Here is a 15,533-nt window from a genome sequence, read left to right as displayed (position 1 = left end):
TGTGTGTGTGTGTGTGTGTGTGTGTGAAATAACCATGCTAATCATGCTATAAGTAATCAATAAAATTGTTGAAATATTGACTTAATCTCGAAAATTGAAATTCTGATTTTGGTTTTCCGCCAAATTCAAATAGATAACTTTATCCCATCATAATCAAACTACAATTTGTTATCCAATTTTCGAAATCAAATTTTAAATTCCAGATAACCATGACTTTTTACCTTTATAACAACCTGATAAGCCCCTGACTTTACTGATTCATAGCAAGAGGGTAAAAAGGGCAATTGGGTGAACTTTTGCTGGGTTGTGCTTGAATAGAATGGTCCAAGGGGTATTTCAGTCTTTTATTTATTTATTTTCCTGTTAGTAAGTATACAGCCAATTATGATTGTTATTGGCTGTTTTGGTTAGTAGGAAGAGCACCTGATTATGTTTGCTGTTATTCCTTTGTGTCTTGTCTCTAGTGGTAGTATATATATATATATATATATATATATATATATATATATATATATATATATATATATATAGTCCTTTGTTTTAGAGAGTCAGTAGCTAAGAATTGATTTGAATAGAACTTTGTTCTTTCTTGGAGAGCTCCATTCCTCTCGAATGAATGGTATCATTATCTTAATATTATCATAGTTTGATTATTTGTTCAAGAATGTATCAGTGCCTATCACAACCCCACAAAACTATTAAGTAAAACTCCAAAACATCGTTCTTCGCTGAAAACTTTGCTTTATCGTGTCATTGAAGACTGAACTCTTGCTCCTACAAAAGGCATGTTGTTTATTTTTTCGTTTATACTGATTTTATATATAGAATTGTTATAAATCTATCTACATATCAAAAGACCAAAGACTTTAAATGATATTTCTTCAAAATAGTACAATAAATTATAAGATATAAGTCTGCCCATTCGGCTTATTGTTCCCCCTTGCACCGTGTTAGTTGATTGACAAGCCTTTTGTCTTTCATTTATGTTTATATAAAAAATATGTTTGTTATCTTTCAACAAATAAATTTTAGAGTACCACTGTCTAATAAGTAATTTTGTAAGTCAACATCCTCATACATTTGTTTATTTTCGGTTATACATGATTTCTTGCTTCTCAATTTCCCATAGGAAATTTCTTTATTTCTTCGTTTATACATTATTTCTTGAAATTGTTCAATCATCAATGATTTTCTATAGCTTTTTGTGAAACTACCATATTAAGATTATCAAAAAAAAAAAAAATCAAAACAAAACAAAACAAAAAACAAACAAACCTTCTGTTCCAACTCTTGCATCCCGAAGTATCAAGCAAGCAAGAATCATGTCCAACACTACAGAATTCTTTTGTGCTTTATAGACATACAAACAAAATCAAATCATTAGATAGTAATTTACATAAAACTTTAAAATGTTACTATTTAATCAACTAATGAAAAATACCAAGAGGGACAAAAGTAGATATCTTCAACCGGACATAACTGGACATCTTCAACTATATCCGTGTCACCCCACCACATTTTGAAATTTATAGCTTATAATTATCAAACAATTAGCCTAGAAATGATATAGCTTATAATTTTCTTGCTTATCAATTTCCCAGAAGTTGTAAAAAAATTATTGTGAACTGTCACATGGAAGCTTCATTTTCGAATTCATGTGTGAAGTCAAAATTGAAGGTTACCTTAGATAGGGAAGACGCAAAGGGTACCTGATGGATGCAACTTCTATTATTCTCCCTACCTGCTTTAATTTTCTTTACAAACGATGACCTAAAAACCCTAGACTAGGGGATATACAAGGAAAGGGAGGTGAGATAAAGCAGGATTAGACCAACAGCACACCGAGTAATGTGCCCCCTTATATCCCATTAGGCAGCATAACCAAGTCTTGATATATACTCTTCTTCTGCGGATTTATCTCTTTGCTTCATGCTACTCCTTCGTTTTTGTCTGTCTTTCGGTTACTCGTATACAATTTGTCAAGAACAAAGTGATGATGAAAACAATTCTTCTAGGTAATTAGTTTATAGCTAAAAACAACAATGTTTTGATGTACCGATATAAAGTTATTGAAACTATTTAACATATAGAAATGAGTTGCTACATAACAAAATCCAAGTCATTTACTATGATGATGATATAGAAGAGGCATGTTGACCGCTTTCGGAATACAAGTCTTTCATATATGTAAGTATCATAATATAATATATAAAATACAAGCAGGTGTTGTATGGTGCATCAAACTAGGCCACAAAAGGTTCTATTGCATATAAGTTTCAAAAAGCTTACAATGGAAACATGGTATATCAAGACTTCTTTTAGAAATCGCACTATCATACTCTATCGGTTGACCATATTTCATGCACGACAGAAAATGTGGACCAACCGGTTAATTGAGAAACATGTAGGAGGTTTGCATTAGTTTTTATAATGATCTCAACACAATGTTTTTATTTTATTACAATATTATTGTTATGCAAGAAATTAAAAGTCAGCTGTTACTTTTCATATTGTCAAATTTCATACTTTCGGAACCAATTTAGCCACATCTTTTCCAATTCACATCATAACAGTTCCACAATAACAATAAAGGTATTTCAAAACCAAATGTCAAATTTTATAGTGAATATCCAAGTCCATAATATATTAATTTAAATACTTCAAAAACTAATATGAATGATATTAATCTATCATTGAATGCGATACTTGTTAGTGTACTAATTGCTTCATGTATTCTTAGTTTATAAATTTCTACACCTCTTATAAACTTACATCTTTAAAACGTTCATAGACGTGGTCGCTATAAAATACAATTCTGCAAAAGTTTTGAAAACCATCCCTGATAAAATAATCTCCTAAGTCCTAAGTGATTTGCAAGTTACAATCATAATAAATATTACAATAATCAACAATTATAATTGGTTATAAATATTAAAAAACAGTCATTAAAATAATTATCTACTCTCAAACAAAAACAGGCATTAAAAAGGTTATTTTCTCTTCATTTCTCCACATATAACCATCATGTCCCTACATCTCCTCTGAAACAAACAAACAAAAAAAAACGCACATAACACACAATGTAAATTTTCTTATTAATTAACAAATTTGGCACAATAAAAAAATTAATTATAAAAAATGATACTTACCCAACTTTAAACAAAATTGAAATCCGATTAACTTTTTCGGTAGGTAGACTTCAGTTAAATACTTCATCCCAAAACATGTCACAATTGAATTTCTACCTTTTCCTTAGTCTCCAACATTGACCTCAACTCTTCAGCCTACTTAGGTTTATTATTCACACATTTCTTTTCTAACATATTTTCAGTCATCTTAATCACGCAATGTCATTTAGATTCGAACATCTTCGGAGAGATTAAACTTGTTTATATGCGAATGTTTCCTAACCATTTGACTTCTAGTATGGTTAGGCGACCATTTTAATAAGACAAATTCCTTGACCATGAAACAAATATACAGACATTATCTACATTACCTGAATTCCATATGGATCACAGTCCATCAAACTCAAAACAGGTAACCTTAATTCCATTTTCAGCTTTTGTAGAAAAAGTCAAGTGACAACATCGATTGTCCTCTAGCGGTTAAAATTATGCATAGAAAACTGTTATATAATTTTTTCCGTGGCCAAAAAAGAAAAATATTGCATCTTTTTCAACCAAAAGTATGAAAGATGCCTTAGAATGCACAATTTCAACATTTTTCATGTCATGAGGGATTGCTTTCCCCTCTTTATATTCTTTTGTATAATCAAAAGTATGATCATTTTCCTTAAAAATAAGATTTCCAAAGACAACTCATTTATCAACATCAAATATATTCAAGGAAAGTCTCATGCAATTGAGCATACAAGCAATATTTTCAAAGACAGCATTCAAAATGGCCTTAAACAACTTGGAATTAATGTAGAAACATCTCTTTTGGTCATTGAAACATTTTATGATAAAATAATCCCTATGATTGATAATATGCAAGATGTAATTATAGCACTCCGAGATGTTTTTGGATTATCAAAGCGTTGTTAATATACGTTCTCCTTAATAAAGATATGATCATCCTGCTTAATATAGATTTGGTTAACTAACTAGCGAGAGAGTATGCTAAAGTAGTAGCTGTGCCCATTGGCATTCCCTTCATACTCGAGTGTTTTTATGGCTCTTATGACGGCTCCAGGCTTTAACACAGTAGCTTGACGGAAGTTATAAATATGACCGAGATCCGAGAGAAAACGCTTTGGAGATGGCGGAGCTGACCTAATAACTTCTGCTCGGGATTCCAGGTTGAGACGTATTTGAGCTTCCACTTTCAAATATGTTTTTGTAAAAGTAGGTTTCAAATCTATGGTGTTCGGATCCACCGCCGCTTATGTATCGCCCCACGATGACATGTTTTTTCTTTGTTAGTTCTCTTCTTAGGGTTCTTTTAATCTTTTAGGGTTTTCTTTAGTACTAAATCGTAGGGTTTTATAGCCCTTCTGTTAATTGAACAATTATAAAATTAAAATATACAATATACAAAAACTAACATTTTACAAATAAAGTCTAAATTTCTACAAGTATAGTCCATATATTAATATCCCTTGATGTTTTTCACAAAAAAAATAATAATAAATAAAAAATAAAAAAAATAAAAAATCAGTGTATCCCAACGACAGCTTTTTTCATCATCATCAGACTCGATCACCATACTCATCCCTAACCTCTTTGCCCTTTGTTTCTATCTTAATATTTATTCAACTCATCCATTGCCACCTGTTTATCTTTCGGCTCCCACCTCCTCCCATCTTAGGGCCATACCCCAGCGACGGCGAATCCCGAGACTGTAGATTTGAAACTTGACTTCACAAAAAGAAATTGAAAGAGGATGCTCAAATACATCTCAACCTCGAATCCTGAGCCGAAGCTATTAAGTCAACTCCGCCATCTCCAATGCGTTCTGTTTTGGATCTTGGTCATAATTACAACTTCCATCAAGTTACCACGTTAAAGCCTGAAGCCGTCATAAAAGTCGTAAACGGATACTATAAAGGGAATGTCAAGGGCACAACTATTACTTTAGTATACCCTCTCGCAGGTCAATTAACCAGATCTATATAAAGGAGTATGATCAGATCTTTCTTAAAGAGAACGTCTATCAACAACGCTTTGATAATCAAAAAGGTCTCGAAGGACTATAATGACATCTTGCATACAGTCAATCATCAATCATCAGAATGATTTTATCACAATGTTTCAATGAGCAAAATAGATGTTTTCTACCTGAATGTCAAGTTGTTTAAGGCCATTTTTGATGTCATCATTGAAGATATTGTGTGTATGCTTAATTAAACGAGAACTTCCTTGAATATATTTGCTAGTGATAAAGGAATTGTTATTAAAAATCTTATTTTTAAAGAAGATCATCATACTTTTGATTGTATGGAAAATGTTGAAATTATACATTTTAAAACGTCTTTCATATTTGGTTGAAAAAGATTAATCTTTTCTCTTTTGGCCACATAAAAATTGTATAACCGTTTTCCATGCATAATTTTAACCGCTAGAGAGCAACCAGATGTTGTCGTCCGGCTTTTTCTACGAAAGTTGAAAATAGAACTACAATTACCTATTTTGGCCTTGATGGACTGTGGAATTTAGATAATGTCTATATATATGTTATAGGGTTAAAGAATTTATCTTATGAAAATAACCACATAACCACACCAAATGTCAAGTGGTTAGATATTAAACCTTCTCAAATAAGCAAGTTTAATCTCCCCAAATATGTTCGAATCCAAATGACATTGCATGATATTAAAATAGCTGAAAATCTGTTAAAATAGGAATATGTGAATAGTAATACTAAATGGGCTGAAGAATTGAGGACGATATTAAACACGAATGAGAAAGCAGAAATTCAAGTTGTTACTTGTTTTTAGATGAACTATTTAACTGAAGTCTACCTAACAAAAAATCTATACGATTTCGATTGTGCTTAAGGTTGGGTAAGATTTATTTTTTCTAATTAAATTCTTTTTATTGTTTCGAGTTTGTTAATTTATAAGAAAATTTCCATTGTATGTATGTGTGTATTTTTTGTTTAAGATGAGAGATAGGAGCATGGTGTTGGTACGTGAAGAAATGAAAAAAAAAATATAACTTTTTAATGACTGTTTTTGTATGAAAGAGGATAACTATTTTAATGATTGTTTTTCATTATTTATAACCAATTATAAATATTTATTATGATTGTAACTTGCAAATGACTTAGGAACTTATTTTATCAGGGGTGTATTTCAAAACTTTTACAAAATTGCATTTTAAAACAACCGTGTTTATAAATTTAATAAAAATATAAATTTATAAGTGGTATAGAAATGTTATAAACTAAAAGTAAATGAAGGAATTTGTACCAACAAATATTGCATTCAATGATAGGTTAATATCAATTATATTAGTTTTTGAAATGTTTAAATTAATATCTGTGGATATTCAAAAAACATTATTGAGTTATATGTTTATTATATATTTAAGTAAAGGGCATGAAAAGAGTCGTGTTAAGCACAACCGAGCCTACCGAGCTTTCTCTCGGAAATTCTACCAATCGTGTAAGTCGTTTGTTAAGGATTGTCGACTTAAATATTCCCTATAAAATTTGACATTTGGTTTTGAAATACCTTATTGTTATTTTGGACTCGTTATGTGTGGGAAATGGAAAAGATGTGGCTAAACTGGTTCGAGGGTGTGAAATTTGCCAACATAAAAATTAACAGTTGACTTTGACTATGTAGTTGACTTTTTATTTCTTGCATAATAATGATATTGTAATAAAATAAAAACATTATGAGCGTATTTAGGTAAAAAAAACTTAAAGTAACTTATGTATGTTTTGTAAACTATATTTTGAAGCAAATCTCAATAGCATACCACACATGATAAGGCATGTGGACCATTTGCTTCCGTCACTAAGTCCATCACACATGATATATATATATATATATATATATATATATATATATATATATATATATATATATATGACTAAATCTAATGTCTTGGTATGCTTAGGCTATGGTTGATTGCATATCAACAAGATCCTAATTTATAACAGTAGATAACCATGACGAATATTCTTAATACTCAGGAAGAAAGATGAACTGAAGAACAGGTGTCCTTGATATACTTGAGCATTGAAATAGCCATTTTTAATACATGGTTGATGAAGTTATTATGAGTGTACTTTAGATATGGATGGATTTTTACCTTTTCGCAATATTTGTTGCAACCATGTTAGGCTGCAGCACCTTATATATACTCTCACCAAATTAGTCCTCTCCTAAAGGTGTAAGACATTAGAAAGAAGCATTAAGTTATTTTTATGAGCTTAATGGGTCAAGCTCTTACATAGATATATGTTTAGAGGAGGAAACAGTATCATACATTGCCACTATGATCATCAAATTTGGTATGTTGACCAATCAGGCGTTGGATGATACGCAGCAAATCCACGGCTGATGGATGGTACATTGTTTCTACTGGAGGCATTTCCTCTGTCAATTTTGGATAACTTTTTTCCACCACACCATTTTCACTACAGGAAAACAAACATTAATCAACAAACCAGATGTGTAATTATGTTTTATATAAATAAATAAAATAAAATAAAATAAAAAAAGGTAACCAGAACAAATCAAAACTTGAATTCTGCATAAGGAGTAATAACTGCCATTTGGCGCATATACTCCAATATCTCCGACTGCAAACATATATCATATACACATGTTAATTTAAGAGATAATTACATTGAACAAAAATGATACATGATTTACATACACCATATGTTGTCCAGTTTCCCTCAGTTACAACTTTGATCTCAACTCCATGCTAATTCTCCATGTCACATATCTTTTCATGTAAATGGATATGGGGAATGTTTCTGATCATGAAAAATTTCAATCAAACACCAATAGCACATGTCAAAAAAATAATATATTTAATTCAGCATCCTTTTATACCTATCAATGTCTACATCCAGAGTGCATAGCATAACTTTCATTCTTCATTGATGAGTAGCATACTCATGTACTCATCTTTGACCATATTGAGACCTGAAAGACATCATGATGAAATATAAAAGTTACATTGAAAGAAACAAAAAAATATAAACCATTTTTGCACCACCAAATCCGAAATTTCCTCGTGTTTGTTTCACCCCCATACTTTTTCCTAAATAAAACTGCATCATCTTTATAACAAAAGAAATATTCTCTTCTTATTATTTTTTTTTTTTAGAAAATGAGAATTATAATAGATAAACCTGTGTGTGGATGATAGATAATAAGATAGTAAATATTAGATAATAGATTACCATCTTTCAACTTTTAGCAAAACTGGTTAAGCCTTAAGGAATGGAAATTAACAAATGAAAGGAACTTGATGCCTTTAGTATTTAGGAATGATCCATTCCATTCCATCTAGCAATACAAACAGCCTTTTCAATTCCATAGGATGGACCATTCCATTCCTTGAGTAATCATTTTTCCACATACAAATAAGATACAATACAGTAAGATTGTTTTTAACGACAAAAATCATATATTGAACAAAAATAATGACCAATATGTGTAAGTCATGCTTAATCATGAAAGAGTAATCAATTTTATTGTCAAACAAGAACCAGAGTAACAAAATAACAAGATAAAATACAGTAGATTCGAAGTATTGGTAACCCCATTGTTGGAAAAGATATGTTCATAGTCGACTAGAAGAACAGAAGAGGAAATTGAAAAAAAAAAAAAAAAACTACGAGAATGGTCGAATCCAGAAGAGGAATTTGAAAAAAAGACCTTGCCTGAGACGAAGATGCTCGACGCTCGAATACAGAATCGCCAAAATCGAGAGCTTCCTTCCAGTCAACGGAGTCGATGCTCGATGGTTGCTGACTTGCTTCAATGGTTCGATGATTCGATTGTTGGCTGCTCCAATCGCCAAAACGGAGGCTAGGGCTTTTTAGAAAACACAACTTGAATGAAAGAAACATTGTGAAAGAACTGGAAGTCTGGATAGAGCCTTTTCTTTTTGGACATGTATTTTGATTAAAAAAATAAAATATATATTTAATTAATAATATTAATAATATTTTAATATTGCGGTGCGGTTTGGTTATTTTGCGGTTTTCTGAAATATAAAACCGCACCGCACTGTAAAGTTGCGGTTTTTTGAATTTCTAAAACCGCACCGTCGGTTATATGTTCGGTTTCGATTTTTCGGTTATTTTGCAGTTTTTCGGTTTACGGTTCGGTTTTTGCTCACCTCTAGACAATGCTACAGACAGAAGCTTTAACTACAATTTATTTATGGGGATATATATTAAATAACTAAACCTCGTCCAGACATATTGGGGATAGCATCATGGGGCATTCCTTTTCCATTATCCTAGATACAAATTTCAAAATGTATGTTATGAGGCAAATAATTTACGGAGTAAAAGATGAAACAAATACAATAATACAATGTTTGAAATGGAAAATATTATGTTATGTTCACACCTTACAAGTTACCATGTGAGGGACCCTTTACGGGTTTTGTAGCAGTCGGTTCTACTATTTTCTTCTTTTTCTGATAAAACAATAACAAGACAATTGATTTTTGTGAAAACTTAAATAGAATTTAAAGTAAGACAGCTTCCAGTTGTGAAAAAACTTATGGATTTTAGTGTTTCAAATCAGTGTATACAAACCTCATGATCCTTTAGTGTCTCAAAATATACATCAATCATGGAATTGAACTTGCTTCTATTCAACTCCTCACTGTGATACAATGGATCACAGATAAAATGAGCTTCACCAATAATCTGGCGGTATCCCTTCACATTGAGTCCGCAAGAAAGAGTTAATCACCTCAAAGCATCGTCGGAGATTCATCGGAACAACTCGGAACTTTCTCTTCTTTACCCAGAAAAGAAAATTAAAGATTTCTTTACCCGGAAAAGAAAAATAAAGATTTGATTACTTAAACTTCAAGAACTAGTAAGGAAGCAAAACACAACCCACAGCGACGTGCGGTGGCGATTGAGTGAGCACCGACGACAATGGTGGTGGCTCTCGGTAAAGAATCAAGAGGAAAAAGAGATAGATTGAGGGGGTGTTTGTATTAGCTTTTAAACTGACTTTTGACTTTATCTTTTAGAAAAAGTCCAAAAAGATGTTTGGGTAAAATGACAATGACTTTTTAATCAACTTTTGCTATAGTGTAAATTCCAGCTTTTTGAAAAGTCACGAAATCGTGACTTTTCATGACTTTTCACCAGCTAAAACATTGAATTTTTATAACCCATCTAAAAGTTAAACTATGTCATTTTTAGTCCTTTTTAGTCATTTTACATGTAAAAGTTAAACCAAACATTTTAATTTTTGATTTTTTCCCTTCAAAAGCTAATACAAACACATTTTAAAAAACAACTTTTACAAAAAGTTCTTTTACAAAAAGTTCTTTTACAAAAAGGACTTTTGCCCCACAAAAGCTAAGCCAAACACCCTCTGAAAGAGAAGAGGTTTCTTACCTAATCTAAACTTCCAAGCAACAACACCCACCTTGTCCACCGCCACTCCATGTTTTCCAGCGACTACATTCCTCTGACGGGGCTCCGACGACGCCGATTGGGGGTTGCTGGCGACCTCCAGCGAGATTTCAACGGTGGCAGCCTCCCTTCACCTTCCCCTTTTCTCTCTTGGACTCAAATCCCTCCCCTCTAACTCACCAGCCGCACACAATGCACACAAAAACTAGGGTTTGCTCTATGTAGCTTTAAAGAAAACGGGAGGTCCCCCGCACACGATGTTACATATCAGGGGACAAGAGGACTAAATTTCTGAAGTTCGCATGAAAGGTCCCTAAGGTTTTGTCTTTTGACATATTTTTCCCTAACCTAATTCCTTGAACATAATGAGTTTCCAAAATGACTTAATTGCTCCTTGGACCTTTTATATTTAATTATTTGTAATAAATTGATTTAGTTTAATTATTATGATTATTATTGTTTAAGCCCTTTACATCTATATTTTCTTTTAGTTAATTAAATCATTTGTCAAACGTAACAGCCCGAAATCCAGGTAAGCTTTATGACCCTTCTATTTTGAGAGTTGGCAAAATTAGTCCCTTAAGTGGTATGTTGGATTGGTGAGTACGTTGGGCGTACTGAGGTGTATGTCGCGCGTACTCACGCGCTTATTTTGGACGCGGACTCGCCCGGGTACGCGGGGCGTACCCAGGGGTTACGCTGGGCGTAGTGAGCCCAGATGCAAACCCTAATTTCTGGCTTGTGCACTATAAAAGGAACATGTTGTCCTTTTCCCTAGCCACCATATCCCCTTGAGTGAGTCCTTAGAGAGCTGAGATCCGTGCTTTAGCTTGTGTGTGTGTTTTTGAACTTGAAGTTATCTTTTTAAGGTGAAGAAGAAGGAGAAAGAGCCCTTGTTGGAGCTAGAAGTTGAAGAACAAGTGTAGATCCATGTTCTACAGTGGTTGGAGATCCCTTTTGAGGTAAAAAGGTTAGAGCTTTCCTTGTTCTTCGTAAGTTTTGCTTTTAGGACCATTTTTAGGGTTTTAGGTTCAAAGTTTGAGACTTTGTGTGCAAATAGTCTCCATGAGCTTAGATATGGCCTTATCTAGTGTGTATTGTGTTGAGGATTCATAAAAATCCAGTCTTGGTCGTGGATCTAGTGTCATGCATGGGTTATGGTCCCATTATGGAAAGAGGAAAGCTGTTTTGAGCTCAAAGTGACCTTTACAGCCATGCAAAGGCATAAAGGTCTCAACTTTATGGATTAAGTCGTATAAGAGGATTCAGATCTGGATTTTGGACGAAAGTCTTAACCGATTAAGGCCTGAATGAGTTGGATAAGAAAATTGGGTGTTACGCTGGGCCGTACGCGCGGCGTAACGGGTCGCGTACCCCGATTCTGTGAAGGCTCCGGGTACGCCCAACATACATGTTTGGTACGCGCAGCATAACTCGGAGGGTTGACTTTTGTTGACTTTTAGGGTTTGGTCAACTTTAGTGTACTTGAGTCAAGTAAGGGGTAAAATGGTCTTTTGCCCTTCCTGATAGTGATTAGAGGGATTGGTCTAGCCTTGGGATATATGTTGATATCGAGTGTTTATTTCATATGATTAGGCGGAGGCTAGGTCCTATTTCACGGAATTCGAGATTTCCGAGTTACCGAGTTACACGAGGTGAGTCTTCTCACTATACGTTACCTAGAGTGGTATTATGTGCTGACCAAAGGGTCTTATGTGCTATGTATGAGAATATGTGCTATGTGATAAATATGTATGTTGTATGATTTTATAAGACCGGACCGGAGGGTCCAACGATACAGATCGGACCGGAGGGTCCAACTATTCAGATTGGGTCAGAGGGCCCAACGAGCTATGACCGGATCAGAGGGTCCAACGAGCTACGGGACTGGAGGGTCCCGCTGAGATACATCGACCGGAGGGTCATGCTATAGCCTCGATTGGCGTATGTGTTATATGCGGTATTTTGGGGAACTCACTAAGCATTTATGCTTACAGTTGTTGTATTATGTGTTTCAGGTACTAGCGAGGACCGTGGGAAGGCGTCGGCGTGAACCGTAAACACGGAGCGGATATTTTTCTATGATCTTGGGAATATATTTTGAGTAATAACAATTGTGAAATACTCTTTGAGAATGTTTTTAAATGTAATTTTTGTTGTTGAAAAATGAAAAATTTGTTTTGAAAATTACGTTGTTACAAGTTGGTATCAGAGCCTTGGTTTGAGGGACTCGGATGCACCTTCGGGCGTATCTGAACTCAAACTGAGGATTTGAGAAATCATCAACAATAAAAACTAAATTTTCTAAAAAGAGCAAGAGTTTGAGACAACCAGAGCAGAGCAGTATGTACGGTCATCCAGCGCCCGAACGGTGAATCCCCAAAATACCCTTACATTATGTGTTATGAGATATGCTATGTTATGTTATGCATGCTAGAGTAGGCTAGGTATACATATTAGGACTAGAGTGGCCTGATTTGTGATGCCTTAGCCTAGGAGATTACTACTGCTGTGAGATGCCTTGAGAGCGAGTAGGTAGCAGTGAGGAGCTCGTGAGAGTTCTACCAGAGGGTGGCCAATGCATAGCGAGAGTAGAGTACTTGCGGTCCGGGATCCAAGGAGGAGGACTTAGGGTGAATGCTGATGCGGTGTAGTCGGTAGTATAAGGCCCGTACTACTGAAGACACCGGATCAGTGAGCAGTCCAAGTAAGAATCCTTAGGATATTGGAGGACGGGTAGGGTTGCGTTATCGAGTGCGAGTATGATCGATTGAGTCTCTGATGTTTTTATGATGTATTTCAGAGGCATCATGGTTGGGACACGACACACACCTGAGAGCAGCGGTGTCAGCGACGAGGAGATCCGTCGGTTGATTCATGAGGAGGTGGATGCGGCCATTCGGGCAGAGATACCGGAGATGTTTGGGTCTATCAAGACCACACTGATTGAGACTTTTGATGAGCGGTATGCTGCTCTTACTGAGGTTGTTGTCGCAGCAGCCACCGCAGCTGTCGCGGCTTCCAGGCCGCAAGGGGGTGATTCGTTGTTGTACCGGGAGTTCAGCAACACGAAACCACCGGAGTTCGATGGGACACAGGATCCGATTGCTACCATGAGATGGATTGCAGATGTTGAGGGGTGCTTTTACACTTGTTCATGTCCAGAGCACTTGAAAGTGCGGTTCGCGTTGAACCAGCTTCGCCTGGGGGCGAATCACTGGTGGAAGTTTGTGTCAGCAGATTTCACCCCAGCAGAGCTTATTGCGGTGACCTGGGAGAGGTTCACCACCAAATTCCGGGATGAGTACGTTCCCCCTGTGGAAAGGGAATGACTAGCTTAGGAGTTCTTGACCCTCAAGCAGGGTACTGACTCGGTTACTGTGATTACGCGGAAGTTCCATGAGAGGACGATGTTTTGCCCTGAGCAAGTGTCTACGGAGCAGGCTCGTATGAGCCGGTATCTGAGTGTGCTGAGGAGGGATATTCGGGAGTTCGTGGCGAACTCGACATACCGGACATTTTCCGAGCTCCAGGCAAATGCCCGGAAGAGGGAGATAGAGCTGGAGACTCAGGCCAGGGAGGAGGCAGAGTCTCAAGGGAGAGATTGGCGGTGTAGCACCTGGTTCCCGGTACATATTTCTTGTAATTTAAAATCCATAATTCTTGCATTTTGCCTTGGACTCGGCGAGTTGAAGGACCGACTCGCCGAGTAGGAGCGGGATGCGACGCGGGGTTTGAGCCTTGGACTCGGCGAGTCGGTTCCCCGACTCGGCGAGTAGGCCCTGTTTGGGCAAAAACCCTAACCTGAGTATTGTCACCCTATTTAAGCACATTAACTCGACCCCTTATCCTTAACACTTCCAGAGAGCTGTAGTGAGAGTCCCTAGTCCCCCATTTTGTGCTTGTGAAGTGAGTTCTAGCTTGGTGAAGGGAATTGGAGCTTAGAAGAAGAAAAGAAGAGATTGAAGAGTGCAAGAGAGGGAGTAGATCCGAAATATACATTGGGAGAAGCTTCCATTCAGGTAGTAAAGTTTCTACCTTGATCTTTAGTTCATTAGAGCCCATTTTGTCCCAATTTGGTGGTTTTCAAGCCCTAAAACACCAACTCCATGTGTTTGAGCTTAATGATCCGAAAGGACTTCGGATCTAGACCTTATGGACGTGCTAAGAGCATAAAGTTTATGTGGTTGAAGTGATTGAGGTACCCATTGAGTGTTTGACCTCTTAAAGACCTTGGATTTGCCCTTTTGAGCTTATAGGGCCCATGCATGCACGTAAAGTTTGCAACTTTACGTGATAAGCATGCCCTAGGAGCATAGATCTGTGGTTTTGAAGCGTTGCATGTCTCAGATTCGGCTTTTATGGGAGTTGGGTCAAGGGACTCGGCGAGTCCCAAAGAGGAACTCGACAAGTTCTATGAAGATGGCCTTAGACTCGGCGAGTTGGATGAACAACTCGGCGAGTCCTATGAAGATTGCCTGGTACTCGACGAGTTGTTCTTCAAACTCGGCGAGTCATATGAACTGCTACTAAGTACGAAGGGTTTAAGTGTTGGAAGTCCAACCCTTCGTGTTTGCACGTAGAATTAGCAATCTAACGTGTTGTGATAGTCCCAGAAACCCCAAATTCTCATGAAGGATGTTCGGATAAGGATCTGAAAGCGAATGGGAAGTTTGCTCGCATGGACTCGGCGAGTCGGATCACGAGCCGGTCCTATTGTCCTGAGTAGTGAGTTAAGGACGACTCAGTGAGTGGGAAAAAGGGACGTGTAGAGTGGGACCGGGTTAGTGGGAGAAGGACTCGGCGAGTCGGTGCCATGACTCGGCGAGTCCAGTCAACTGGAAGTTGACCTTGACCAAGGAGTTGACCTTGGACCAAGGGAGGGTCAGTCATCTGACCTAAGGGAGTATAAGAGAGGCTAACCTATGTTTATGATTTATAGTCGGAGGATT

The 15,533-nt window shown here is 36.2% G+C and overlaps 1 protein-coding gene across 1 annotated transcript; it reads right to left on the bottom strand.

The window, feature by feature from the left end:
- Nucleotides 1-566: 566 nt before the first annotated feature.
- On the bottom strand, nucleotides 567-10,807 carry LOC145049728 (uncharacterized). Its single transcript, XM_078998098.1, has 11 exons — nucleotides 10,564-10,807; nucleotides 9,742-9,978; nucleotides 9,551-9,620; nucleotides 8,849-9,437; nucleotides 8,018-8,110; nucleotides 7,836-7,938; nucleotides 7,684-7,758; nucleotides 7,443-7,593; nucleotides 7,266-7,338; nucleotides 1,276-1,350; nucleotides 567-774 (listed from the first exon to the last, which is right to left on the bottom strand). The coding sequence occupies exons 6-11, from the start codon at nucleotides 7,838-7,840 to the stop codon at nucleotides 743-745; spliced, it is 411 nt and encodes a 136-aa protein (XP_078854224.1). The 5' UTR covers nucleotides 7,841-7,938; nucleotides 8,018-8,110; nucleotides 8,849-9,437; nucleotides 9,551-9,620; nucleotides 9,742-9,978; nucleotides 10,564-10,807; the 3' UTR covers nucleotides 567-742.
- Between the last annotated feature and the right edge of the window lie 4,726 nt (nucleotides 10,808-15,533).

Source organism: Lactuca serriola, chromosome 1 (genome assembly GCF_051521515.1).
Source record: "Lactuca serriola cultivar US96UC23 chromosome 1, Lser_US96UC23_V15, whole genome shotgun sequence".
In the NCBI taxonomy this organism is placed as follows: domain Eukaryota; kingdom Viridiplantae; phylum Streptophyta; class Magnoliopsida; order Asterales; family Asteraceae; genus Lactuca; species Lactuca serriola.
The sequence above is the reverse complement of the archived record's forward strand: the minus strand, read 5'-3'. Positions and strand labels throughout refer to the sequence as shown.

Bases quoted from the DNA above. Each gene is read 5' to 3' on its own strand.
- LOC145049728 (XM_078998098.1), bottom strand. The intron at 7,339-7,442 runs GTATGATACTGT...TTACACCTTTAG, and splicing joins TTGATGATCATAGTGGCAAT to GAGAGGACTAATTTGGTGAG. The intron at 775-1,275 runs GTTTGTTTGTTT...TGCCTTTTGTAG, and splicing joins TGCAAGAGTTGGAACAGAAG to GAGCAAGAGTTCAGTCTTCA.